Raw genomic sequence first — 27,053 nt, forward strand, 5'->3', positions numbered from 1 at the left:
CTTTCTTTCTTTCTTTCTTTCTTTCTTTCTTTCTTTCTTTCTTTCTTTTTTCTTTCTTTCTTTTTTTGGTTTTTCAAGACAGGGTTTCTCTGTATAGCCCTGGCTGTCCTGGAACTCACTCTGTAGACCAGGCTGGCCTCGAACTCAGAAATCCACCTGCCTCTGCCTCCCAAGTGCTGGGATTAAAGGTGTTCGCCACCACTGCCCGGCAACTTCTGCTTTTCTTTGTGCGTCATTTTTGGTGACTAATCTTTTCCATGTTTTAATTTTTCAAGACCCAAATTCATTAGTTTGTTTTCTTGTCACACAGCATATGGTTCATAGGATTTATTTATAATCTTTTTATTTTGTTAAGGGTTGGTGGTAGTAATCTTCTCTTTTACTTGTAAATCAGAGTATCATAAAGTTTATCCCATTTTCTTTGAGCAATTACTTTTTGGCTTCTTTAATTTTTTTCCCATTCCCTGTTTCATTAATTTCTATTCTTCTGTTTGCTTTTGTTTTAGTTTACTCTTATGTCTCCAGTATTTTAGTTTTAATATATGAATATTTTACCTTACATGGCTATGCACCACTTGCATGCTCAGTCAGTGCCCATGGGCATCTGATCACCTGGAACTGTAGCTGTGGGTGGTTGTGAGCTGCCTTGTAGGTAGTGGTAGTCACCTGGGTTCTTCTATAAGAGCAGTGAATGTTCTTGCCAGCTAAACCATTTCTCCACCTTCCGTTGCCAATGTTTTATAATGAGATGAAATATAGCTTATTAATAGTCATCTTATGTGCAGAGTCAGAGGCAGGTAGATGTTGAGGTCAAGACCATCTTGGTCTACATAGTGAGTTCTATGACAGCCAGAGCTACACAGAGAAACCCTGTCTTGGAACCAAAAAAATAAAAGACTATTACTCATATCACTGGGTTCATAGCTTCAAAATGGGCTTGGGAGACTGTAGGCATTCATATTTTTCTTTTGTTTGTTTGTTTATATATTTATTAATTTAATTTATCGAGACAGTAACCCCTCCTCTGTAATCCTTGCTGACCTTGGACCTGCTATGTAAGCGAGATTGGCCTCAAATTTGTGTTCATCTGCCTGCTCCTGCCTCATGAGTACTTGAATTACAGGAATGTGCCACATTGCTAGTTTTGGTGTTTAATATATTGAAGAGATGATAATAAGTATTCTTTATTCTGGGGGCTGGAGAGATGGCTCTGGTTAAGAGCACTGACTGCTCTTCTAGAGGTCGTGAGTTCAATTCCCAGCAACCACGTGGTGGCTCACAATCATCTGTAATAGGATATGTATGGTACCCTCTTCTGGTGTGTTTGAAGACAGCTACAGTGTACTCATATTCATAAAATAAATAAATAAATACATCTTTAAAAAATATATATATTCCTTCCTTTTTTAGATAAAATCAGTGGTTCTGGACTTAATTCTGATATGATGGAAAATAGCAAGGAAGAGGTAAGTAGAATTTTGAAACATTTTAAAGATGTTTAATTATTAACAGAGTATTTGGTTTTAGTGCTTCCAATGTTCTAGCATTTAAGGCTACTGTTGTATGCACTTATTGTTATGAAACTTCAGTTTGTTTGTAGCTTAATTTGTGGAGGTGCCCATTTTTATCATGCAGTTCACCTTAGCAGTTTACTTGAGGTCAGAAAAGCGTTGCTAATTAATAAGATATTTAAACGTCATTATATTTTATCATTTTGAGGTACCCATTGTGGAAAAGGCTCTAGGCTCTAGAATTGTTTCTTAGGCAGGCTCTCTGTATCCCTGACTGTCCTGGAACTCTCAGAGATCCACCTGCCTCTGCCTGTTGAGTGCTGGGACTAAGGGTATTGCCACCATGCCCTCCTGGTTTTAAGATTTTTCCAAAGCATGCTATCCAGAGTTTCTAAGCATTATCCTAATAACATACACAGAAGTCCTTCCTCTTTCACCATGCCTACTTCTTGAGAGACACTCTTTTGCCATTTATTAGAGAAGAATAGTACTTTTTGGAATCTTTAAAAACCTCCTCTCATAAACCTCTTTAGTTCTGCTCCTTTCTTTTGGGTTTATTGGATATTAGACAGATCATTGTAAACATTGTCTTCTTTCTCACATTCTTAGCTGGCAAATGTAATTATTTCAAGAGAATTAGCTTAGTGATAAGAGTGAGAATAAGCTCAGTGATGAGTGCTTTCGTAGTCACACTTACTCCAACACCATAAACAAAATCCAGAAGGATCAGGCATGGGAGCAGCCCTAGTACTCAGGAGCTAGACGCAGCTGGGTCTCTGAGTTCAAGGACAGCCTGGTCTTCATAGTAAGTTCTAGGCCAGCTGGAGCTACATACCAAGATCCTGTCTCAAAATAAAACAACACTCAATAGCAGCAAAAAGAAAATGAAGAGCTAGGGTGTAAATAGAACACATGCTAGGTGTCTTGGTTTATTTATCACCCCTTCACTCCCTAAAAAAGAGACAAATTTAATCTTCAGTCATGGAAACTCAATCGTGTTGAGAATTAGGGGCTTTATGGGTGGGGATGGGGATGAGGTTGGTGGCCTGGTGATGTTAGGGCTGAACTCAGGACTATACAGCTTTACCACTGAGGTATATTCTCCGCCTCAGAATTTGGTTTTGAAGGCTTTTGAAAGAAAAAGATTTTAGGCGTAAAAATAATATTGTTTTATTATTGGACAAAAGGTCCTATAGAGGTATTGGGACAATTTTACTTACCTTTGTGTTTGTTTTTTATTCTCATGTTTAGGGAGCTAGCACTTCAGAAAAATATAAATCTTCAGGTTCATCAAGATCAAAGAGGTAGGTTGATGTTAAAAGGAATAAAATGTTTTCTTTTCTTTTTTTTTTTGAGTTTTTGGAGATACGGTTCCTAGCTGTCCTGGAACTCAGTCTGTAGACCAGGCTGGCCTCGAACTTAGAAATCCACCTGCCTCTGCCTCCCAAGTGCTGGGATTAAAGGTGTGCGCCACCACTGCCCAGCTAAAATGTTTTCTTTTTTTGGTTATTTGGTTTACTATTTCTAAAAACACAATCTGTTTCTGAGATTACCATTGTTTTAAATAAGCCATTAATACAAATTGAGATGCTTCGAGATGAGTACTATGATGTAATAAATTGCATTAGATTTGTTGTATTGAAAGGAAAGTTTACAGAAGGATTTATATGATTAGTGATGCTTGCGATATATAGTGCTTTACAAAAAAGACAAAGGAGAAAGGTTGAATTTCTCTTACGACAATGTGGGTTTTTAAGAGTTTTAAGAGTTACCTGATGTATGGGAGGGGAGAAGTCATTGCAATTGTACATTATAGGAAGTTCAAGCTTTTTTCTTTGACTTCTCAAAGCAATTCATAAGGACAGGAATCATTTTCAGGTCTACCTAAGACTCAATTTTCCATGGGTAGGTAGTTCTTTCTAGAAAATTTCTTGCCGGGTGGTGGTGGTGCACGCCTTTAATCCCAGCACTTGGGAGGCAGAGGCAGGCGGATTTCTGAGTTCGAGGCCAGCCTGGTCTACAGAGTGAGTTCCAGGACAGCCAGGGCTACACAGGGCTACCCTGTCTCAAAAAACCAAAAAAAAAAAAAAGTTTTTTTGCTTTTCCCATCCATATATAATAGAACTACTACCTCTTACTAAAAAAACAATTTACTTATTATTGATTTATTCTCTAATTTCCTTAACAATAACCTGCTATCAGAATAAAGTGTGTGTTCAGTTAGAATCTTTAGTGATATGTTAAAGAGGTACTTGCTTCCATTAGTGACTCTGATGGTATCCTGATAGTTATGGTCTTGGTAAAAACGGCCCATAATTCTATGACCTTAACTTTTTCATAGGAAACCTTCAATTGTGACAAAATACGTAGAATCTGATGATGAAAAACCCATGGATGAGAATGTAAATGAAAAAGCTGCTACTGAGAATTCAGAAAATGACATTACTATGCAAAGCTTGCCAAAAGGTAATCTGTATTAATTTTTCACATGAATTTAAATTGAAATGTATTTTATTATGACCATTGTTATACATTGCTAGTGGTCTGGAAATAATGTGTATTTTGGGAATGGAAGCATATGTTATTCAGTAAGGTAAGATGACTCAATTAGTTTAGAAAAGAACAAAATTTAACATTTCTTCATTGATTTTTTTTTTAAATAAGGGGATGACAAACTTTCCAAATTACATTTGAGTATAGAAGTAGGTTTAAGGGCTTAAAATACTAAGACTTGCCTTTAATGTCAGTGATCTTGCCTATAGAAAAATGCAATGGCTGTTCCTGAAACATGGAGCATTTTTGAAATCTACTTCAATCTTAGTGAATTTGCTTTCGTGTAGTGCTGAACCTTATGCCCTTAGCCTTTTGCATGCTAGGCAAGTAATTCTGCCTATTGTCTTTCTGCATTCTGATATTCCCTAACAATGTTAACTGTTCAATAGATTTAGGGGAGATTTCTTTGAAGTTCCTCTCTAAACAAGCGTTGTCACAGACCTTTTGAAGTCCTACCTGTGAAGTGTCATTAGATTGGAGAGAAAAAAAAAATGCCAAATGGAAACCTTGGGCTCCTTTGTTTAGGAGTGAGAGCAGTGTGATTAGATGATAAGAGGATGATAAAGGTCTTGCTGATTTTATGGTGTTTCAATTCGGAACTTTTGTTTTCCTTTGTTAAATAATGTGTTCTAGATGTTTTAAGGCAGTATTTGCTAAACCTCTGTTTATATATATGCTTTATGACTTCTCAGTTATGGAAGTTTGTTGATTGTGAGTATGAGAGATTGTGTTTCACTTAACTAGGGTAAGCTAGGATAATTAGGAATTATAAGATGAAGAAAAATGAATAAACTGAAATGAGAATGATGGAAAGAAGAAAAGGTAGAAGAAATTGCTGATGACTATAATAATTTACCTGGTTTTTACACACATTGTCGTTAACAATTTCATGTATTTGTTTTGGTGGCTGACAGCAGAAACCACTAATGAGGGAGTTTGAATCCTAATGGCAGTTACTCACTTTTGAGTCTTGTTGTCACTGGGAGTGCTTCGGGTGTACGGAAGAACTAGGAATCTAGACATCTCTTTTAATGAGACTGTAGCTGGAAGTTGGTATATGATGTTACCAACTTGAGCTAAGCTTAATTTTCATATTTAAATACCAAGAACTGTTTCATAAGCTTACATGTCGGTGATTATTTTCATTGTTACTCTATTGAATATGCATACATAGCCTACTGTCAATTAATTACCTCACTTAATCCTCTAAAATTAATTACGTCATTTAATCCTCTAAATCAGTGGTTCTCAACCTTCCTAATGTTTTCACTCATTAATACAGTTCCTCGTATTGTACTGACCCCTAACCATAAATTTGTTTTTGTTGCTACTTCATAACTGTAATTTTGCTACTGTTATGAATTGTAATGTAAATATCTGTATTTTCTAATGGTCTTAGGTGACCCCTGTGAAAGTGTCCCTGTGAAAGTTTCATTTGATCCCGAGAGGGGTGGTGAATCACAGGTTGAGAACCACTATTCTAAACAATGCAATATAGTAGTTATTGCTTCTATACTGTTAGAAGTTTAGGATCAAATTCAGATTTAAAGGGATTTTTTTTTTCTTTCTGTGAAGCACAGATTTTAGCTCAGGCCTGTCTTAATCCTGTGCTAGTGGATCCTCTTTACACCACAGCTTTGCTTTCATTTATAACAATTTTCAGGAAGGAACACTGATTATTTTTAAATCTTGAGAGCTCTGAAAGTATACACATGAAATGATTGTTATTTACAACTACCATTTTGGAATGTGAGTCTTTAAGTTTACTGTAGTGTACTGTGATCAGTCCTCTGTGCCCTCCCAGCCTTTTTATACTCCCCTCATTTAAATAGTAATACCAACTAGATGGCAATAACTTGCTAAAATCTACTTGGTGCTTTTACAGATCTCTGTGTTTCATATGGAACTCTGACAACTCCTTGCATTGATTTTAATTGTTCTTAGTAATGGCCAGTTTGGTACTAAGCCCAGTAACGTACATAAATGTGAGGCTTGGACCTTTTAGATGATGCTTGTTTTATTTGTTTTCTCTTCAGCCTGGAGGTTTTAGAGTTGTGGAAGGATAGTCTTAAAACATTTTAATAGACATCAACAAATGATCTCTATAGTCAATTGGTTGACTACTTCAGTTTAAGTGTCTTAAAGTGACCCTCAGTTTAAAACTCTTCAAGGACTTTGAATGCTATCATACTTTGAATGCTTTGTACTATGGGGGACATTGTAGACTAGGTACAGCAGAAGTAGAAGGAGCTTCACAGTTTCCTATCCTCCATAAGCCCCTCCCCCCAAAGCAAGGTTGAAAAACTCTTAAAAATCTTTAAAATTCTTTTTCTAATTTGGACTGTGAGAAAAATAGAATGTCTTTCCCCTTCTGCCAATAACTTTAGACTGTTTAGGGGACTTAGCATGAACGTTCATTTCCTAAGAGCTTTTGTCATAGGCACTAGAAACATTGTGAGCTGGGCTGAGGCTTTCTATTTGACTGACACATTTCTTTTAGTTCATAATACCTCCCTCCTGTTTATGAACTAAACTTCAACAAGTAATTTGATTGCTGCCACTTGGCCCTTTTACTACTACCTTGTGGTCCTTATACAAGTACTAAAAGCTTGACAGAAACAAACTATGTACCAGCAATGTTGGCTTTATCTGAACTGAAGTCTTGCACTTCACTTGCACATTTAATATGTGTAATTGGTTTTTTAAATGAAATCATTCTAGGTACAGTGATTGTACAACCAGAGCCAGTGCTGAATGAAGACAAAGATGATTTTAAAGGGCCTGAATTTAGAAGCAGAAGTAAAATGAAAACTGAAAATCTCAAAAAACGCGGAGGTAAATACAAGTGAAAATGAAACATGAGTTGAAATTGCTGTCTATGACCATATTGGAAAATCTCATATGCTTACTAAAAATACCTCCACTTTTCTGCCCATTGTTTATTAAAAGCACTACTTAAAAATAATTTCTGGTTCTCTTTGCGCTCTGAAGCAGAAAAGGTTAAAGTCCATTTCTCAAAAACACCTTTGCCTTCAGTGGCTACTAATTGTTGCTTAGCACCTCTTCTCCACCTACTGGTTCTAGAGTACATATATGCCAGAGAAGCATGAGTGTGCCTCCACTGGAAGCAATTTCAAATTGTGCAAAACTTTGCCTGTGGCCTCTTCCAGGTAACTTCATACATACTCTGAATAATGCTATGGCCAGTGACAGAGCAGTGCATAGGTGTTACTTGGAGTGATTATTTAAAATACCAACCCTGACAAGGTAGAATTTCTGGATGAGCTCAAGAATGTGCCCCAGTTTGTTCTTCCTGGACGTCATTGAACTCATTGCAGCAATAAGCAGAGGAGATGGGGGCTGGAGCAATGAACTCCTTCCATCCGTCAGTTCTTCCACTCTTGGCTTCTCCTCATACACAGCCAGTGGCTAGCTAGCTGTAGAAAGAGCATTGGCAGAATTTACTTAAATCTATTACAGTTGAGTTTCTGCCCCCTTTTTTTGTGTGTGATTTTTAAATAATGCCTATATATACTTTTTGGGCAGAATAACAGAGTCAGAATCTGTAAGTAGAAGAAGAATGACTCTCAAAAGTAGACATGACGTAAATCTCCAAGTAAACGTCTTATGGAAATGTCCCTTTAATATTGTTTATAGTACATAATTATGAAATTATATTGATTTTTGGATTAAATGTCAGATTTTTATTTTATGATATCTCAATAGGACTAGTAAATATTTTCTGTACTTAAGATAATATCAATTTATTAAGTAATTTGTTAGGTTGCAGGTGAAATCAAGGGATTGTTGTTTACTCTTTTGTCCACAAGAGGGTGTTCCACCCCTTTTGAACATAAAGATTATAATCAGATTCCTCAGATTTGTAGTAGGGAAACTGCCGTTTCAACAACAAAGCTAAGGTACTGTGTTTCAACCTTTATCTCCACATAAATAGTATCGGGTAAGGATCAGTAGCACTTCATTTCTTTTGTTCATGCATCCTGTACTAAAGTCAAATAACTGTGGACAGCATTGTATTAAGACTAATGTTTGGTGGTGTCTTTTGGTAAGACACATTAGATCAGTCAGTGTCTGAAATGTGGAAACAGCTTGAAGGCCGAATGAAAGAAGGAAGCACTGTTGCTGAAGAAGGAATTCCTAGTGCCATTTTGGTATGCTGCAGTACTTGGGTTTAGCAGACGTGTTGCTGAAATTTTATTGGATATTCATTGTAAGAATATCTACATCGTGCTTAAGGATCTATTTATTTTGTAGTGATATGGTCATACTTAAATATTTTGTTTATTTTCATCTCAGTGAATTTTATATGTCTAAGCTGTCAGAAATCTCAGGAGATATATAATCTTAGGATTTCTAATACATTTATGTTTGAATTAACTAGTGGTATGAAGTTAAGGATGGCTATAGTTAGTGTTCAAGACATTCTTTCTGGCAGATTAGTTCCCAAATGGAACAGGAATTTAGAAAACTGAGGAATGTAAATTATATCAAATAATCTTAAATTAATTTGGAACAAAATTATTACACAGTAGCAAAGCCGAAGTACATTTAAGGAACTTAATCTTAGCCTGCTTTAATATACTTTGCCCAGTTAAATTGTATAAAGTATTTATTATACAATCTTTCTACATGGCAAACATTTTGTTTTCCTTAAAACCACCAAAATATGTAGAGCTAATAAATACAAGTGTCTTACACTTATTCAGTTATACTCTTTAAGGTACTTTATCATTAAAAATATACTTTCACCGGACAGTGGTGGCTCACACCTTTAATCCCAGCACTTGGGAGGCAGAGGCAGGTGGATTTCTGATTTCCAGGTCAGCCTGGTCTACAGAGTGAGTTCCAGGACAGCCAGGGCTACACAGAGAAACCCTGAAACCAAACCAACCAACCAACCAACCAACCAACCAACCAAAAAAACCAAAAAAACAAAAAAAAACCTTTCAACCTACATGCACAGAAACAAGTACATAAAGTAGCATTTGAACATTTTACCATATTTGCTTCAGATCTCACTTAAATAAAATACTCAGTCCTATTCTCATCCATTTCCCTTTTTCCTATCTCACAGGTAATAAGTATCTTAGTTCATGCATGTGCATGTATCTGCATGACTTTTTATATCTCAATGTGAGTCAAAAACAATTTTCATAAAAGGTAGTATGCTGTTTATATGCTTTGAAGCATTGTTTTATTTTTTTGAAATTTATCCATGCCAATACCTGCATGGGTTTACTTTCCCTGTCTCTGCAATGCTGTACTAGTATAGTTCTCAATAGGAAACAGTGCTTATTCTCAGGACCACCAAGTTAAAAAAAATAAATTCATGTGTAATATATACACAAGAGTACCTGGATGTTTAATGAATAGAATTTAACATTAGATGAATTTTCAAACTGGAGCTTTTATTTATCTTCTTCATCTTAAATCAGTATTTAAAATTAATAAGTACATTGTATGTTTTTTTAAAAAGTATAACAGATTACAAGCATCTAAGATGAAAACTATTGACATAAGACATTGACTCCATAAAATATTATCAGCATATATAGTAAAGTCTCTTTCTGAAAAAGTGTTACTGTGTCCACCAACAAATAAGGATACAGTAATATTTGGGTCCATGGTGCTTTGAACCTTAAAACTAACAAAATTACATAAAAGAATTAAATGACGAGAAATATACATGGTGTTTTGTGTTTTATTTAGGGATAAAGACAATCACTCACGACCATTTGCCTGTTTTTCATTTTTGAATGTATACATTTGTACTGATTCATTTTGAAGGGTAGTAATACTGAGTGATTTGAATCAAGGTCTTGATTGTGTTTCAAGATCATCTGTAAAGATTGTCTTAAGAGATTTAAATGTAGTGTTTAGATGTGGGAATTGCTGTCTGTTGTCTGACTCTCTGTTTCTTCATTTTCTCTGTTTCTTTCTGTGTGTCTCTGTGTCTCTGTTTCTCTCTCTGTCTCTTTCTCTGTCTCCCCCCTCTCATATTCTCTCTCTCATATTCTCTCTCATATTTTGTCTCTCATATTCTCTCTCTCATATTTTGTCTCTCATATTCTCTCTCTCTCTCATTCTCTCTCTCTCATATTCTCTCTCTCATATTCTCTCTCTCTCTCTCTCATTCTCTCTCTCTCTCATATTCTCTCTCTCTCTCATATTCTCTCTCTCATATTCTCTCTCTCTCTCTCTCTCTCTCTCTCTCTCTCTCTCTCTCTCTCTCTGTCTCTCATATTCTCTCTTGTGACAGGGCATCACTATGTAGCTCATGTTAGGCTCACATTCCTGGGGTCAAGTGATCCTCCTGTCTCAGCCGCCCAAGTTGCTGAGTTTCCAGGTCTGTGCCTGTTTTTGTTTTGTTTTATTTTTAAAGTTTCTTGCAATGATTTGATAGTCTCAGAATGAAAAGGACTGCCTTGGCATAACCAGGGATTAAGGGTAAAGCAGGAGGGTCCAGGGCGATAGCTCAGTGGTTAAAAGCACTGGTTGCTCTTAAGAGTATCCATGTGGTTCACAAGGGATTGGATATCCTGTTTTGGCCTCTGAGACTACAGTACAGGCTCTATACACATAAATAATAATAGAAAATTTATAAGAAATATGAGGCGGGTGAGGTTTTCTGCTTATTTTCTTGAATAAGTTGTCTTCAACCTGTTTTCTTACAGTAAATATAAAATAAAGCTGACCTCTCCCACCCTCTCAGACATTCTGCTTGCTGCTAAGAAGATGTTGTGTTTGCATTTGTCACAATGCCATGTTTGCAAATAGTAGACATTATTGATAAGGTAAAGGTTATCAATAAATAGAAGGAAAGTAGTAGTTGGTGATTAATAATGTTGAAGTAAATTTTGGGAATTGGTAACACCATACATTACCCAGTTTTTATGTTCCATATTGATAGGACCCGTGCAAACAAGTGTATTTCAGAAGCCAAATCTTCATGGCATGTCTAGCTGAACTGTAAGATTGAAAAAGAATTGGTTTCTCCTTTGCCATTTACTTTTCCATTCCCTAAGAACTGATACTGAATTTGTTTGCAAGGCAGTAGCAAATGATAGAGCTATTGAATCTGGGTGTGGTGGCATATGCCTATAATCCCAATATTGGGGAGACTGAGGCAGGGAGGCTTCTGTGAGTTTAAGATCAGCATGGGCTACATTTCAAGTACCAGACCAGCAGGGCCACCTAGCAAGAACCTGTCTCGAAAAACAAAGAGCTTTTGATTTTTATTTTAAGGAATTTTTCATGGTGCCTCTTTAGATTATGTCAACTTGTAATAAGTGAGTTTTGCATCTGTATGGTGAATGTAGTTAGCATTCATCTCAGAATCGGTCAAGTTTGTTATAGTCTTTTAAAAGGTTAGTAAAATCACCCTTTTAACCTGTGTCCAAACCATTTTCCCAAGGATTATAAACTATTATTTCTAATACCATGTGAGTGTAAATATGTGAGTCATGATCACTCTTTGCTCCTAGAAGATGGACTTCATGGGATCGTGAGTTGCACAGCTTGTGGACAACAGGTCAATCATTTTCAAAAAGATTCCATTTATAGACATCCTTCACTGAAAGTCCTTATTTGTAAGGTATGTATAGAGTTTTTGATAAGGATTTTTGCCCTTTGGAGGGCTCACAGTGTATGAAGAATGAAAATGGCCATTATGTAAAAGATATTGTACTCATGGGCTTATAAGAAACTTGCATCGTTAGAATTTATGAGATATAAATTGATACCTAAGATATAGGTAAGAATTAGTTGGGTTAAGTGTGATTACTTTTTTCTAGATGGTTGGCATAGTGTTCAGAGTTTGGGAGGTGAAGGGGAGACTTACTGTATCTAAAACCTGCAGTTTCTCGTGTGTGCACATGTGTGTTTTCTAACTTTCTGTCTTGCATATCCTACTTCTCTATATCTCCATGTCAAACATCTTTAATATGATTAGGAAATAAAAGATTTTAAAGTGTTTTATATATGTTAATTATAGATTTAACAGTATTTGTGTATTTTTTTTTTATTAAGAAGAACCTGGATTTGGTTTCAGGTATATCTATGATAGCAAGGTTACAGGATCTCCAGTTCATGTTTGATTATGTTAGCTTGTTTCCCAATAAAAACGCACTCCTTCAGCCAGGACTGGTGATACACACCTTACTCCTAATACTTAGGAGGCAGAGGCAAGTGTATCTCTGTGGATTTCATCCCAGTCTGGTTTACATAGTGATTTTCAGAATAGCCAGAAGTCCTCAGTGAGACCCTGTTTCAAAAAAAGAAAAAGAAAAAAGAAAGCTACCTTGGAAATGCAGAGGAAGGCCATAAGAAAACATGACAGATGTTTTGGGGTATGAATGTTTGACAGATTCTGACCTCCTTGGCTCTACCAAGCTTCATTTTGTTCCTTACATGTTTTCCCCTTTTCCCCCTTTCTTGAATTCATTTGATCTGGAGTCCTATATAAAGTACCCTTTGTGTAGTGTTCAGTTTTAATTTCTGACAGTCAAATCACTGGGTTTGCTACTTGCTCTCTTTGCCTATATACTTGACTGTTTTTATCCCATGGGGCCTGTGTGTTGAATACTGACATGTCACTAATAACATGTCATTTCTCTTTCCTAGTTCCACTGGAAAGGAATTGAGTTAATGAGACTTAAATTTGAAACCTTCTTTGCCTCGTACCCAGTCACATTAGTTATTGGACATTACTTACCTGTTAATGAACCTCAGACTTCCCCATGTTGTTAATTGTTTAGCTGTAGACATACTGTTCATGTATGCTAACTGTTAAACATTTTAAGTAGCAGAAACATACAATTTTCTTATTTAGAACTTTGGTAGCTAGTTGTATGAAATTAGAAATGTGTTTACTAAATAGATTGTCTTTTGTATACTTTAAAGAGTAGTGGTTCTTGATGATGAGAATTTCATTTCCGGGTTTCAAGGAGCCATTTTCTTGAAATACTCCTCTGTTTAAAGTATTGGCTAGCTGGGCAGTGCTTGTTGTGGTGTGATCACATCCAGTCTCCGATGCCGTCTGTGTCCTGCACTGGGTTACTTTATACTAGTGAAGATGTTAAGTAGCCACATTGGCTCAGTTAATAGCTTCAGTGAGGAGTGACTGACCCTGTAGAAATCAGTGCCTAATTTTCCTGGGAACTAACTTTTGGTATCCATGTCCTCCTGTCTGCTGTTGTCCTTCCATTCTGTGGCTTCTCTCTGTGGCCCCTAGTAGGTGAAGCGAGTCCCCACTTAGCTTTTAACTTTGTCCTCTATTGTCATCTGGGGGTGCTGCCTTGCCAGGTGGCTGTCTCCTTCCCTCTGGGGAGAAAGGAGGTGTGTACTTGGAAAATAATGTATGTTTACATCTCTTTGCAAAAAGTCTTGTACATAGAGAGATATTTTTTAAGCGTGAATGAAACAACATACTGTGAATTCCATCTTGGTTACAAATGAGAATCCTTCAGTTACCCAAATAAAATCAGTTCTGAAACTGAAAAAAAAAAGTATTGGCTAGTACAATGTTCTTGCATTTATCACTTAAAACATGCACAACCCTTTCACACATTTTAATTGCCTCAAAGTAAGATTTGTAACTCGTATATTTTGAATAAATTTTCCCTTCTCTTTCCTTTGAATAGAACTGCTTTAAGTATTATATGAGTGACGATATTAGCCGTGACTCAGATGGAATGGATGAACAATGTAGGTAGGTATTAAATTCTCATTGAATATTAATTATTCTCTACTTTGGGGTAATTATCAACTTCATTAGATACTTGTTTTTCTCCCCTTAGACATGTTTTTTTTTTTCTGTGTGTGTAACAGTCCTTGCATTCCTGGAACTTGCTTTGTAGACTGGCCTGGCTTTGAACTCATAAAGATCAACCTGCCTCCCAAGTATTGTCACTATCAAGTCTTGTTAGATGCATCCTTTATATTTTTTTGAAAAGGCTGGGTGGTGCACACCTTTAATCCCAGCACTTGGGAGGCAAAGGCAGGCGGATTTCTGAGTTCGAGGCTAGTCTGGTTTACAGAGTGAGTTCCAGGACAGCCAGGGCTACACAGAGAGACCCTGTCTCGAAAAACCAAAAAAAAAATTTGAAAAATACTTTTTAAATCATGTGTCTTTATGCATGCGTGTCTGTGTGTATTTATGTGCAGTTGTGTACAGTTACCCTTGGAAATTAGAGGTGGAATTCCAGTTACTAATGAGCTGTTTGATACGGGTGCTGGGAACCAAACTTCTGCTGCAAGAGTACTATGTTCTCTTAACTCTTGAGCTATCTCTCCAACCCTAATAGATAGATACATGTTTTGTAGAATTTTCATCCCCATGTTTAGTTGTTGGTTGTGCTTTCTCACAAAACCTTGTTTAGTTTTAAGTTTCAAATAAAAATCTAAAAATGTTGGTAGGAAATTTTAATTCCTTTACTAACAAAGACATTAAAATTACTTTCACTAGAAATAACATTTTAATCCTTAAACCATTTCAGATGGTGTGCAGAAGGTGGGAACTTGATTTGTTGCGACTTTTGCCATAATGCCTTCTGTAAGAAATGCATCCTGCGCAACCTTGGTCGAAAAGAGTTATCTACAATAATGGATGAAAACAATCAATGGTATTGCTATATTTGTCAACCAGAGCCTCTATTGGACTTGGTTACTGCGTGTAACAGCGTATTTGAGAATTTAGAACAGTTGTTGCAACAAAATAAGAAGAAGATAAAAGTTGACAGTGAAAAGAGTAGTAAAGTATGTGAACAAACATCCAAATTTTCTCCAAAGAAGAATAGTTCCAGTTGTAACGGAGAAGAAAAGAAACTGGAGGAGTCCTGTTCTGGTTCTGTAACCTCCACTTACTCAGCACTAACTATTCCCAATGAGATGATTAAGAAGACAAAAAAACTGATTGAGACTACGTCCAATATGAGCTCCAGTTACATTAAGTTTCTAAAGCAGGCAGCAGATAATTCAGAAATGAGTCCTGCCCTGAAGTTATGTCAACTTCGGGCTTTTAAATCTGTGTTGGCTGATATCAAGAAGGCTCATCTTGCATTAGAAGAAGATTTGAATTCAGAGATCCGAGCTTTGGATGGTGTACACCAAGAAAAAAATACCAAAGAGCTTAAAATCACAGATGCTAAGTCTGAAACAAAAATGCGAAAAGCAGAAAAATTCTATACAGAAAAGAAAGATTTATTAAAGGTAGATGCTAGATCATCAGGAAAGGCCATAGATGGTGAGCGCATCCCAGAAGAGCACAAAGCACATAAAAGTACTAGTGGGGAACATAAGGCTTCCAGTAGGAAAGATGGCCCTCAGTACGAACCCACTAACACTTGTGAGGACTTAGATATGGATATTGTGTCTGTTCCTTCCTCAGTTCCAGAAGACATTTTCGAGAGCCTTGAGAGTGCTATGGAAGTTCAGTGTTCAACTGATTACCAAGGAGATGGCAACAGTGGGACTGAGCCAGAAATGGAGAGCTCATCTGTGAAGTTAAATGCTTCTTCAAAAGACAGCAGAGGAAATATTAAGTCGAAAGTCCCAGCGAAAGTAAGAAAAGAATTATTTGTTAAACTCACTCCAGTTTCCCTTTCTAATTCCCCAATTAAAGGTGTTGACTGTCAGGAAGTTCCACAAGAGAAGAATGGCCGTAAAAGTTCTGGGGTGGCCCGCAGCTCAGAGAAATGTAGACCCAGAGAGGAGAGTAGTGATAATGAGCATTCAGTTGAAAACGATGTCTCAGTACTTTTAGAAGACTCGGATCTTCGAAGATCCCCACGTGTAAAAACTACACCATTGAGGCGACAGACGGAAACCAACCCTGCAATGTCGAACTCAGATGAAGAAAGTAATGAAACTATGAAGGAGAAACGAAAGCTGTCAGGTCCAATAAGAAAAAAGGATAAGCGAAACTCATCTGACTGTGCTAAACCTCATAAGGTACCCAAAGCTAAGCGACCAGTGATTGAGGATCAGAATTCAGATTCTGATGAAATGTTAGCAGTCCTCAAAGAGGCAAGTCAGATGGGTCACAGTTCTTCCTCAGACACTGACATTAATGAACCACAGGTAAATCATAGAAGTCAAACAAGGAAAGATGATAATGGAAAAAGGAAACGGAAAAATTCTACTTCTGGGTCAGATTTTGACACTAAAGAAGGAAAATCAACTGAAACCTCTATTATCTCTAAAAAGAAACGCCAAAACTACTCAGAGTCTTCTAACTATGACTCAGAGTTAGAAAGAGAGATAAAAACCATGAGCAGAATTGGGGCTGCCAGAAAAAGTGTTTCAGATAAAAAAGAACATGACTGTTCTGAAGATGAAAAACGAAGCAAAAAAGGAGTGGATAACGGAGGGCATCAGAGGGCGAAAACGTCTGCTGATGACACTGGTGATGGTGAAGGTAGGAAGGGAGGGAGTTGCTCTGCAGCTGAAGGTTCTTTTGAGAAAGGCAAGAGTGGAGTAGAATTCCAAGAGATACTTTGTAAGAGGCTGCAGCCTGGTGTTTCCTCCGATGGGACTGAAAAACGTTCAGGAAAAGAGGAGAATGTCAATTCTGAAGACAGAAGAGGTGCTAAAACTAAAGAAAAGACTAAACATCTGAGAACCAGAACAGGTAGACAAGTAAAGATTGCTCTATCTGATGTCACTGATAAAGTTCCAAAGAAAGAGCAAAGTGATGAGTCTTCTGAAGGCGAAAAGAAGCATAGCAGACAGAGAACTGGAACAGAAGGAAAGAAAACTCCAGACTTAAAGGAAGCAACAGTGAAGAGAGAGCAGGAGTCTGAGTCTTCCTCTGATGGGACTGAGAGATTCCCTGAGGGAGAAGAAAGTGGTCTAGTCTCTGAAGGCATAAAGCAAAATAAAAATGACACAGCTGGTGAAGAAAAGAAAGGCAAAAGATGGAAAAATAAATCATGTGAAAAGAAAGAAGAATTATCTGATAGTATTGATAAATTGCCAGGAAAAGGAGATAGTTGTGACTCTTCTGAAGATAAGAAGACCAGGAGTAGAGTGTCTCTGAGAGAGAAGAAACAATTCAGCTTACCTGCAAAGAGTTCAGGGAAGAGGCCAGAGTGTTCATCATCAGATACTGAGAGATCCCTGAAAGGAGAGCGTTGTGACTCTACTGAAAAGAGACCGAAAAGAATTGACTTGAGAGAAAGAAGAAACTCCAATTCAAAGAGAAATACCAAGGAAGTAAAGAGTGCTTCATCATCTTCTGATGCTGAGGGAAGTTCAGAAGATAAGAAAAAGCAGAAGAAACAAAGAACTCCAGCCAAAAAGAAAATAGGCAATACAAAGGAGAGAAAAAGAAACTCCTCAAGAGCAACTCCTAAGAGGAAGCAAGCAGACATTACTTCATCATCTTCTGATATAGGAGATGATGATCAGAATTCTGCAGGCGAGGAAAGCAGCGATGAACAGAAAATCAAGCCCGTGACTGAAAATCTAGTGCTGCCTTCACACACTGGATTTTGCCAATCTTCAGGTATGCAAGAATAAATTTCAATTTTAGAATTTATAATCTGACCCCTTTTAGAGTTTCATATTGTTGATTTTTCCCCTGGGGTGAAATGCAGAGTTACTGTTGAAGAGAAGCCCATTTAAAATGTATGTAGACATTTACTGTAGATGTTTATTTATTTGGACACCATCATTGGAGGGCATTTCAAGCATCGTCAGTTACACCAAATTGTTGGGTAAGCAGCAGAAACACTGTCAGTGTTTAATGTGTTTCTCTGGAATAATGTGCAGTAGATTCTAAAGGTTAATCAAGTTGATGTTGTTACCCAACCTGGGGTATTTCAAGAAGCCCAGTTTTGCTGTCTGTTTTTTCCCAGGGGCCGTCTAAAACAGCCAAATTTATAATAAGAAAATCAAAATATATTTATTTACTGTGACTATACTGGGAAGAGGGACAGAGATCCAGTGACCCTTCTCCCCTCAGCCATGTTTTGTCTTCTGAACTGAGATTAAGGTTTATAGAGGGCCAGGGATATAGCTTTCATGTCTAAGTCATCTTGGTCATGCTGTTGTCCCCACTCACTGTTGTCCTATCAATTAAGTTTTAGTCAGGCGTGTTTGTTTGCTTGTTTGTTTCTTTTTAAAGTATGGAATGCCTCATTCTCATTCAGGGGCAATTCTAATTTTCTCTGTATTCTAATATTTTAATATTAGAATATTCTAATATTAAATTAGTGTTATTATTATTAATCTAATAATCTAATATTCCAATAATTTTCTCTGTATTCTAATGTATGTGCTGTTGGTATGAGCACCTACTTGGCGCTATGCCAAGTTCTTAGAGCCGTGGAACCTCTTTTCTCAGAGCCAAGTGCTCCTATGGCTAGCTCCAGGGTCCCAGCCTTTTCCTTATTCTAGCATTAGATTCCTAGGGAAATTGGCGATTCCTGGGGGAAATTGCCATTTCTTGGATCTAGTTTTCAATAGTCTGCTTGAGGGACACTTTCCATTTTTATTCTGCCAGGATGGTTATGATGTCAGTGATGCTGAGTGCTTAATACTGGTATAATATGCCATATAAAACTTTTGGCTGCTTTGGTCTGAGATTTTGTTTTTTTAGTCAAAAAAGATAATTTTATGTACCATCAAATTCCCTGAACCTTTTTTTTTTTCCTTAAAGATGGGCTCATATACGAAAAGCTAGTCTGGGACTCAGTCTGACTAGCCAAGTTATTAACTGAGGCTGGTCACTTCTCCGAAGTAATTTGTTTGTGTGTACTAGACAAATGTTTTAACACTGCAATTTACTTTATTATAATCCTTTCCTCATCAACTTGTATCTAATGATATGAACAGATGTTTCTCTTTATAAAACACTACCAAAATAAAGGAAGAAATCCCCAAATTATTCCACCCCGATTGAATTAGAACTGGATCAACTTCTCCTTTTTTTTTTTTTTTTTTTTTCTCGAGACAGGGTTTCTCTGTATAGCCCAGGCTGTCCTGGAACTTACTCTGTTGACCAGGCTGGCCTTGAACTCAGAAATCCGCCTGCCTCTGCCTCCCAAGTGCTAGGATTAAAGGCATGCGCTACCACCGCCCGGCCACAACTTCTCCTTAATACTAAGAAGAATGCTTTTTATTATTGAATTTTTATTATAGCTTCAAGAAAATCACTTAAATAGTATATATGCCTTGTTTGATTGTCTTGAATTAACTAAGAATATTTCAAATTATTAAATATGTAAGTAGGTTTCATAGAAAGCTGTTTCCAGTCTAGGCAAAAATTAGAAGAAATTTTTTTTATACCTTATGAGTTTCTCATTTATCCTAGTTATTTTTTTTTTAAATGGAACTAACTTCAGTCATGTTTTTTGGAAAAAAAAAAACAAACCTTAACTTGTGAGCATTTAATAAACTTCTGGAGAGGTTTCATGTGATGCCACAAAAATCAAACAATGTTTCCACTATGAAATATTTGAGTGCTCACACTCAGAAACTAACACTTCAGATCAGGTTTTCCTATCAAATGAGAGGTTTTGTTTTTGTTTTTTCAACATCAAAATTGTAGTTTAAGAATGGTGTCCTTGTATTAGACATATATATCTAGAGGCTGGAAAGATGGAGTAGAGTTCAATGTCAGAGGTCCAATTGGGTGGATCCTAAATACCCAAACATTTGTTATTCCATTCCAGGACGTTTACACCCAGGTGCACATATTTGTACTACAGGCATATATACACATAGTTAAAGAAACCCCAAAGTATCATAGTTACTTTGATAGAAAATAGTTTTGTTATTAGATTAGTTGGGAAAAGCCTATTAAAGATTAGAATGTAAGAATGAAAAGTTATTACTATTTATCATTGTATACAGTGTTACTATTAGGAAGTCATAGGTAAGTGATCTGATTTTAAACACTCAAAAGATTATCTTCTGTGTTTAAATGGCTTCCCTGGTGAATTCTGCATATTTAATTAAAAATATATTGATTTTCATTTCCTAAAAAAGTCTTCTCTCTTTAGTTCTGTCTCCCTGTCTCTCTGTCTCTCTGTCTGTCTGTCACTCTCTGTGTGTTTGCATTTGTGTGTTCATGTGTGTGTACTCACGTACAGGTCTGGGTCTGGAATGGTGGCTCATTCATGCAATCGTAGCTCTTGAGAAAGATGAGGCAGATGGAATGCTTTGAGTCAGTGGCCAGCCTGACTACATACTAAGTTTCAGGAAAGCCTAAGTCACAGAATGAAACCTTGGCTTTTAGAAACCAAGCCAAACAAAAATAAAATTGAGAAAGCTACAGTGGGGCTGTGAATGAGCCATTTAAATATTTTAGGGGAAAACTTGGAAGAGCATGTAGCAAATGAACTTGATTTTGAGGACAGTAAAGGATAGTGATGCTGGCCTGGTGCTAATGCTTCTAATGCCAGCACTCTAGAGGGTGACGTAGGAGGCTCACTTCAAGTGATCTGAAGCTGTTTTGGGCTACGTTGCAAATTGTTGATGGAGCAGGGCTAAATGTGAGAAAAAGAGGGATTGTTGCTAATCTAGTTTGTAATATGCTGTTTCCGTATTGTTCTGTTCAAATGGGATGTTTTATTGGGATACTCTGAGGGTTATTTTGACTTGGCATTTAGCATATTTCAATCCAGAATCTATTAGGTATTCACTGCTCCTAGCACCTCAGTGCTCCGTTTCAGACCTGTTGCCTTGCATGCACTAAGCTACATTCCTCAGCTCAGTCAGTGTCTGTGATCTTTATATAGATGTTTTCTTCCATTTTTCTGCTAACATTTTATAATGCAAAAAAATGGGAAATAAAAAGGGGGAGAGGGTCTCAGTTACTCACCCATGGTAACTTGTTTAACTAATACAGTGTCAAATCCAGGACACTAAAGATTTATTTACATTTAGTAGGTTAAAAAATTGTTAGTTTATGTGTATGTTTGTGTCTCTGTGCACTTGTGTGAGTGCCCACAGATCTGAAGAGGGTGCTGGATTCCCCTGGAGCTGCAGTTAACTGGTAGTTGTGAACTGCCTGACAAGGGTGCTAGGAACTAAACTCAGATCCTATTAATGGACAGCAAGTACTCTTAACCACTGAGCCACCTCTCCAGCCCCTTCAGTTTTTGTTTGTTTTCTTGAGATAGGTCTCACAGTGTAACCCTACCTGGCCTGAAACTTACTATGTAGACCAGTTTGGTTTTGAACTCAGACTTTCTCCTGTGTCTGCTTCCTGAGTGCTAGCCTTAAAGGAATGTACCACCATGTCCGGCCTTTTGATAGCCCAAGCTGCCCTCAGTTTTATGATCTCTGTTTCTGCCTGTCTGGTGTTGAGATTACTGGTGTAAACCACCCTACCTGGCTTGAATTTAGTATTGAATTTATGTGCATTCATTCTCCATCTCCCACCATACTATGTGTCTGAGAGAGAGACAGAGACAGTGAGTGTATATGCAGGTTCATCTTAGTGTGTAGTACAAGTATGTCAAAACGTTTACTATTATGAGCCCCCTTCATCTTCACTGTATTCTCCTTTCTTTGTCTTCATTACTAATTAATGGCAGCTAGTCATTGCTTTTATAATTTGTTAGTTTGAGATTGGTATTTGTGAGCTTTCCCTTTTCTTTGTAATTTCAGAATTAATAGTGAGCATCAACATAAGCAACCATCTATATATGTTGGCCTGCATAATATTAACTAGAGTTTAATATTTACATTGTTCATTTGAGGTAAAATTTTTGTACAGTGAAATGCACAACTTCCAGTCCTCCTACCTATTGCCTCTCTTTTTTCTGGGTTGGGGATATTATCTGAGATCTTGTAAATATTAGGCTAGTGCCCTACCACTGAGTTATCTCAGCCATCTCCTTAGATTTTAAATAAAAAGAATAGAACTTTTAAAAATGAAGTAAGTCTTAGTGCACTTGAATGTCTTTCTAGGCACTTCAAGTCACAGATTTTGTATAGATTCAAGTGTGTTTTTTCAATTACTTGGCACTACCAAAATGGGAGAAGCAGTTTTGTTATTCTTAAGTGATACCAGAAAAAAGTAGACCCCTGTTAACTTCAAACTTTTAGGAACTCAATATAGTTGCTTTGACAAGATACGGAACGATGGCAATTAATAATAGTTTTTGAAAATGCTTGCCTTTAAAATTCTTGTGCTTTGAAAGAACCCTGGGGGACATGTAAGAGTTAACTATTTCCTGCTAGTCCTTTATAAATTTCCCTTGTACTTAATTTTAGATTTCAATAATTTTATATAGAACCTACTAGTTTGTTCTAGCATTGTTTTATTTCAGTTTTATCTTTATACAGTTTTACTTGTATAGACAACTCAAAGCTAATTTTAAGTACACTTTTTCCCCCAAGGAGATGAAGCCTTATCTAAATCAGTGCCTGCCACAGTGGATGATGATGACGACGACAATGATCCTGAGAATAGGTATGATTCCATCCGTAAGGAACTTAAGATTATAACACACCCTAGGCGTGGGCGCAAACAGCAACAACGCAACAACAACCAGGTTATAAAAACCAGGAGTTCCTGCTTTAGAAAGCCTCGCGTACAGTCTTCTTGCAAGTCTGAAAGAAAGGCCAGAAAATGGGCTAAAACTCAGAAACCTTAAGAGAAAGTAAATATCAATATTAACACACCTAGCATAGGGTGTGTTATAAACAAAGAACTGTCAATTTATGTTTCCATGTAAACTGTGATAATTTTTTGAGACTTTGAATTTTGACAGATTAATTTTTAATGCAAGTAAATCATAATAAATGACAACAGACATCTCTTTGATTATTGTTTTGTCATTCAACATGGTAGTCCTATTAATGAAGACCTGTGAATAGTAAATAAAGATGATTCATATACTTAAGATTAGGAAATTGCTTTGAAACTAAGTATCAGTTGATAAGTTATCTAGTCAGTTCATATTCTAATCTTTAATTCCCAAATAAAATAAACATAGGTAATATGACATTATTAACTTCACTAAGACTTAAACAATTGGTTTACATGTAAACAGTGAAGCCTATATAATTTTAATCTAAGGGATGGCTGAGAGAAGGAAAGAAAGACACTCTGTCACAGCATGTCAACATGGTTCTATATACATTTTAATCATTTCTTATCCTTTAGAATAGTAGTCCTAATAATGATAGCATGATATGTATAGTGGATTCTAAACCTTTTAATAATTGTATGATCTCAGGCTGGTGACTTTAACTTCTTCTACCATATTTTTACTCTCTAGTATTAAAAACTTGATAGTATTTTCTCTATTTAATTCTGATACCAAAATATGTGATAGCCTGGAGACGATCTTAGCAAAGAGCACTAAAATGGCCATCTATTCTTAATAGAAAGCTCTAGTTTTAAGAAACTGAAAATAATATGTGCTTGCTGTCATAATTTTGAGAGATGAACCAAGTGCGCTAAGCACATTTATTCTCTCAGCCTATTTTATGTCTTGCTGATACTGACAGTTTCTGTAGCCATTGGTATTCTGTTAGTGGACAGAATACACTGATTATGGTGAAAGGTCATATTTACTTTTGCAGTTAATTAGACCTAATGTAAACCCAAAGACTCAGCCTCTGCTTTCCTATTTACGTTTTTGCTTATAAATTTCTGTCCAAGTTATTTGCAGGGATAATACAGATGAGCCTTACAATGGAATGTTGAAAGTATGTATACAATGTTTAGCCAGAGATTTTAGTATACCATCATTGCTAGATTATGAAACATTTAGATCTTATTTGTCTTTTAGAATGCTTTCATTTTTCACTTACACACGCTACTGTTTCTTATGAATCACAAGTCTTCCAGTGTTACTAGTTGTTACTCCTACTTTTTTAACTATGAGAGATGAACTTTTATATTTAGCCACCAACTAAGCATGTTGTCAAGGTATAATTTTTGTTATAGGTTATCAAAAATTAAGTAACCTTTTTACTTTTAAAATAAGTGGATTCTATCTCTCTGTAACTGATAACTATTTTATTGGATGATTTCGTTAATTTAATTTTGTATTTGTGAATTTTTTTTTAAAAAATGCTACCCTGGTGGTTATTTTGGAGAGGAATTGAATTTTATTTTGAGCATGTCTTTATACTCATTTAAATGTGGTTTTATAAAACTTAGAATTTATGACTTGTTTAATATCCACTATACCAAAGAAGCATCTTAATATGCATGGTATCTATCACTGATATCACTGATGGAAATACAGATACCTCTTTGCACTATTTTAGTACAGAAAAAATATGTGAGCATATTTAAATATGCACTAACCAACTTCTAAAAATTTGTTTGCAGATCATGATTAAATTTTGCAATTTCTTTTAATTTCATATTTTTTGAGTGACTTGTATTTTGGTTGAGAGCATATTGTAAATGTAAATTTGTACACAATTGTATCATTGTGTGTAAATTGTGTATAAATTTTATATGCTTTGCTTTTTCGGTAGTATTGTTAACACATGTCCAGTGTTGGTGATTATGAAGAGGGTAAATAGTGTATTGTTTCAAATGCTTAACTTTGGATGAAATAAATTTCTGTTAAACATTTTCTTGTTCAAGCATTTAATTTTAATTATGATGTATCTTTCATAAAAGTTCATAAGACTTTGTGAAAAGAAAGTTATATAGCCTAGTTTGTAAGCCAAAGAAGTTTTCTCATCTCTGAAATTAAGGCAGTCAGTACTTTAGATTTCTAAAACACATATGCTTATGTTTTTGTGAAGGCTTAACAAAAAGTTCCTGTGTTTCTTTGTTTTTTTTGTTTTTTTTTTTTTTACATTTTCTCTTTTAAAGCTGTGATATTAAGAAAATGATAAGGTTTTTGAGGTCATTAAGAAAGTCCTGTCTTCAACTTGGTGTATGGATCGAATTCCAGGACAGCCAAGCTACACAGAAAAACTTTGACTTGAAAATCAAAACCAAAAAAAAGTGCCCTATTTTTAATATTTTACTGTAAATAGATAACTTCCTATTAAACATTTAAAAATACACGTATTACCATTGTGAGTTAGAAGAGTCTTATTTATAAATTTCTATTTAGGTGACCAAGTATAGTTTGTTGAAACAGATAGCTGTCCTTTTTTTTTTTTTTTAAAGAAAAAAATTAGTGATCTTATAATTTGAAATTTATACAACTGAGAATTTACCTCATATTTTTCATGTTAAGGTTGCGTATTTTTTAAGAGATAGTATAATGATGATGGATGCCAAATTCTGTATGTTTCCTTTTTTGAGACAGGGTTTCACTATATATAGCCTGGGCTAAAACTCAAATATATCCCCCTGCCTCTGCTACCTAAGTGCTGGGATTAAAGGAATGTGCTACCCACTGCTTGTCATGGTTTCTTAAGTTTTAATTTATGTCAGTTGTGTGAATGTGCCATTATGGTAAGGTTTCATTTGCTTTTAGGATAGTTTAGAGTTTTGGGGGGTGTGTGTGTGTGTGTGTGTGTGTGTGTGTGTGTGTGTGTGTGTGTGTGTGTGTGTGTGTGTATGTGCGCGTGCGCCTATGTGCGCTCCTGTGTGTAAGATTTATTTTGTATATATACTGCTCTATGCCTGCAGGCCAGAAGAGGGCACCAGATCTCATTATAGATATTTATTAGTCACCATGTGGTTGCTGGGAATTGAACTCAGCATTTCTGGAAGGGCAGACACTGCTCTTAAACTCTGAGCCATCTCTCCAGTCCTCGGATAGTTTAGTTTTAAATTGCTCCTTGCTTTGAAGAGATTGCTGTGCATTGAAAGAAAAATTTGATTTGCAATGCTTAGCCAAAGTTCTCTGGAGCAGAAGTATTTCAGAATTTGAAGTTCTTATAAGATGTTGTTTATACTTGCCTAGACTTTACTGTTTGCGTAGTCCAGATCTACAAATCCAATGATTTTCAGAGCATATCAGATTTGGGGGATTAGGAGTGTTCAGTGTATACATACATTGTGGTTTCTTTATGTTTTCATCATTATGAAATGATGAGACTCCATGAAATGGATTCTTTGTAACCAAACATTTCTCATTGTATATATTTTAAAACTTATACCGTCAGTGGGCCTCAGTAATAGAATATTAGTATGTGTTCAGAAGCACATACATTCTTAATTTATTCTTCAAGAAGATGTACATGTTTTTAGTAATATTGTACTTTGTTCTCAGATTTTCTCTGGATGACACTAAATTAATTTTTCTATAAATGCAAATCATGGTGTGGTGATTAATTGATAAAAGTTTTACTAAGAGAATGAGAGCCTTGTTTCATTTTGTCATAAGTTTTTGCTTTTAAACTAGGAAATACATAAATTATTTTTACTTCTTTCTGTATGAAGTCGATATTCTACTAATAAAGATGTTGTACTGTTAACACAGCTTAATTACTTGGGAAGAGACTAATGATATAATGAAGATATTTAATGATATTTATGTGATTTTAGTAGAGTTAGTGAGATAAGTGTATCACAAGTCCTTAATATGGATTTTATTTGAAATACATTTCCAGATGACCTGCTCCTATATGTGTGTTTATTCTCTATACAAATTTGCTAAATCTAGAATTTTTTTCCTGTGGCCTTTTGAGTTTCAATGGTACTTTTTTGTTAGTAAAAGTATTTCGAATTTTTATTGCACTTAAAAAACAGACTGCATTTGAAGTAAAGAGTTTTTTGTTTCTTTTTCTTTTGGAGTAAAAATGGTTTTAAGTATATAGGGGTTCTAAGTTAATTCTTTTCATTTGTTGATAAGGTTCTGGTAAGTATAGTCAATGAAGTCTAATGGAGGTGTCAAAAGCTTTAGGTGGGATTCCCTGGCTGATGACTAAACTGAATGCAGGTGTCACCAACTTCTTCTTTGTACTAGACAGTTCATCAAAGAAAGAAATAGTATTGGTACCATTCTTATTCTGTGGGTAGGGCTTACATATTATACTAAATAGACTTTCTTGTTTGGTAATAATAGGATTTTGAGCAAATGAGAG

At 36.0% G+C, this 27,053-nt stretch overlaps 1 protein-coding gene across 1 annotated transcript in view; it reads left to right on the forward strand.

The window, feature by feature from the left end:
- Atrx (ATRX chromatin remodeler) overlaps positions 1–27,053 on the forward strand; it is a 126,509-nt gene that overhangs the window by 33,272 nt on the left and 66,184 nt on the right. Inside the window, exons 3-10 of the mRNA XM_028771455.1 lie at positions 1,411–1,466; positions 2,763–2,815; positions 3,853–3,977; positions 6,786–6,899; positions 11,570–11,679; positions 13,727–13,794; positions 14,582–17,589; positions 22,437–22,509. Coding sequence (XP_028627288.1) covers positions 1,411–1,466; positions 2,763–2,815; positions 3,853–3,977; positions 6,786–6,899; positions 11,570–11,679; positions 13,727–13,794; positions 14,582–17,589; positions 22,437–22,509 — 3,607 coding nt within the window. The remainder of the gene's footprint in view (positions 1–1,410; positions 1,467–2,762; positions 2,816–3,852; positions 3,978–6,785; positions 6,900–11,569; positions 11,680–13,726; positions 13,795–14,581; positions 17,590–22,436; positions 22,510–27,053) is intronic.

This window comes from Grammomys surdaster, unplaced genomic scaffold (genome assembly GCF_004785775.1).
Source record: "Grammomys surdaster isolate TR1022 unplaced genomic scaffold, NIH_TR_1.0 207, whole genome shotgun sequence".
Classification (NCBI taxonomy): domain Eukaryota; kingdom Metazoa; phylum Chordata; class Mammalia; order Rodentia; family Muridae; genus Grammomys; species Grammomys surdaster.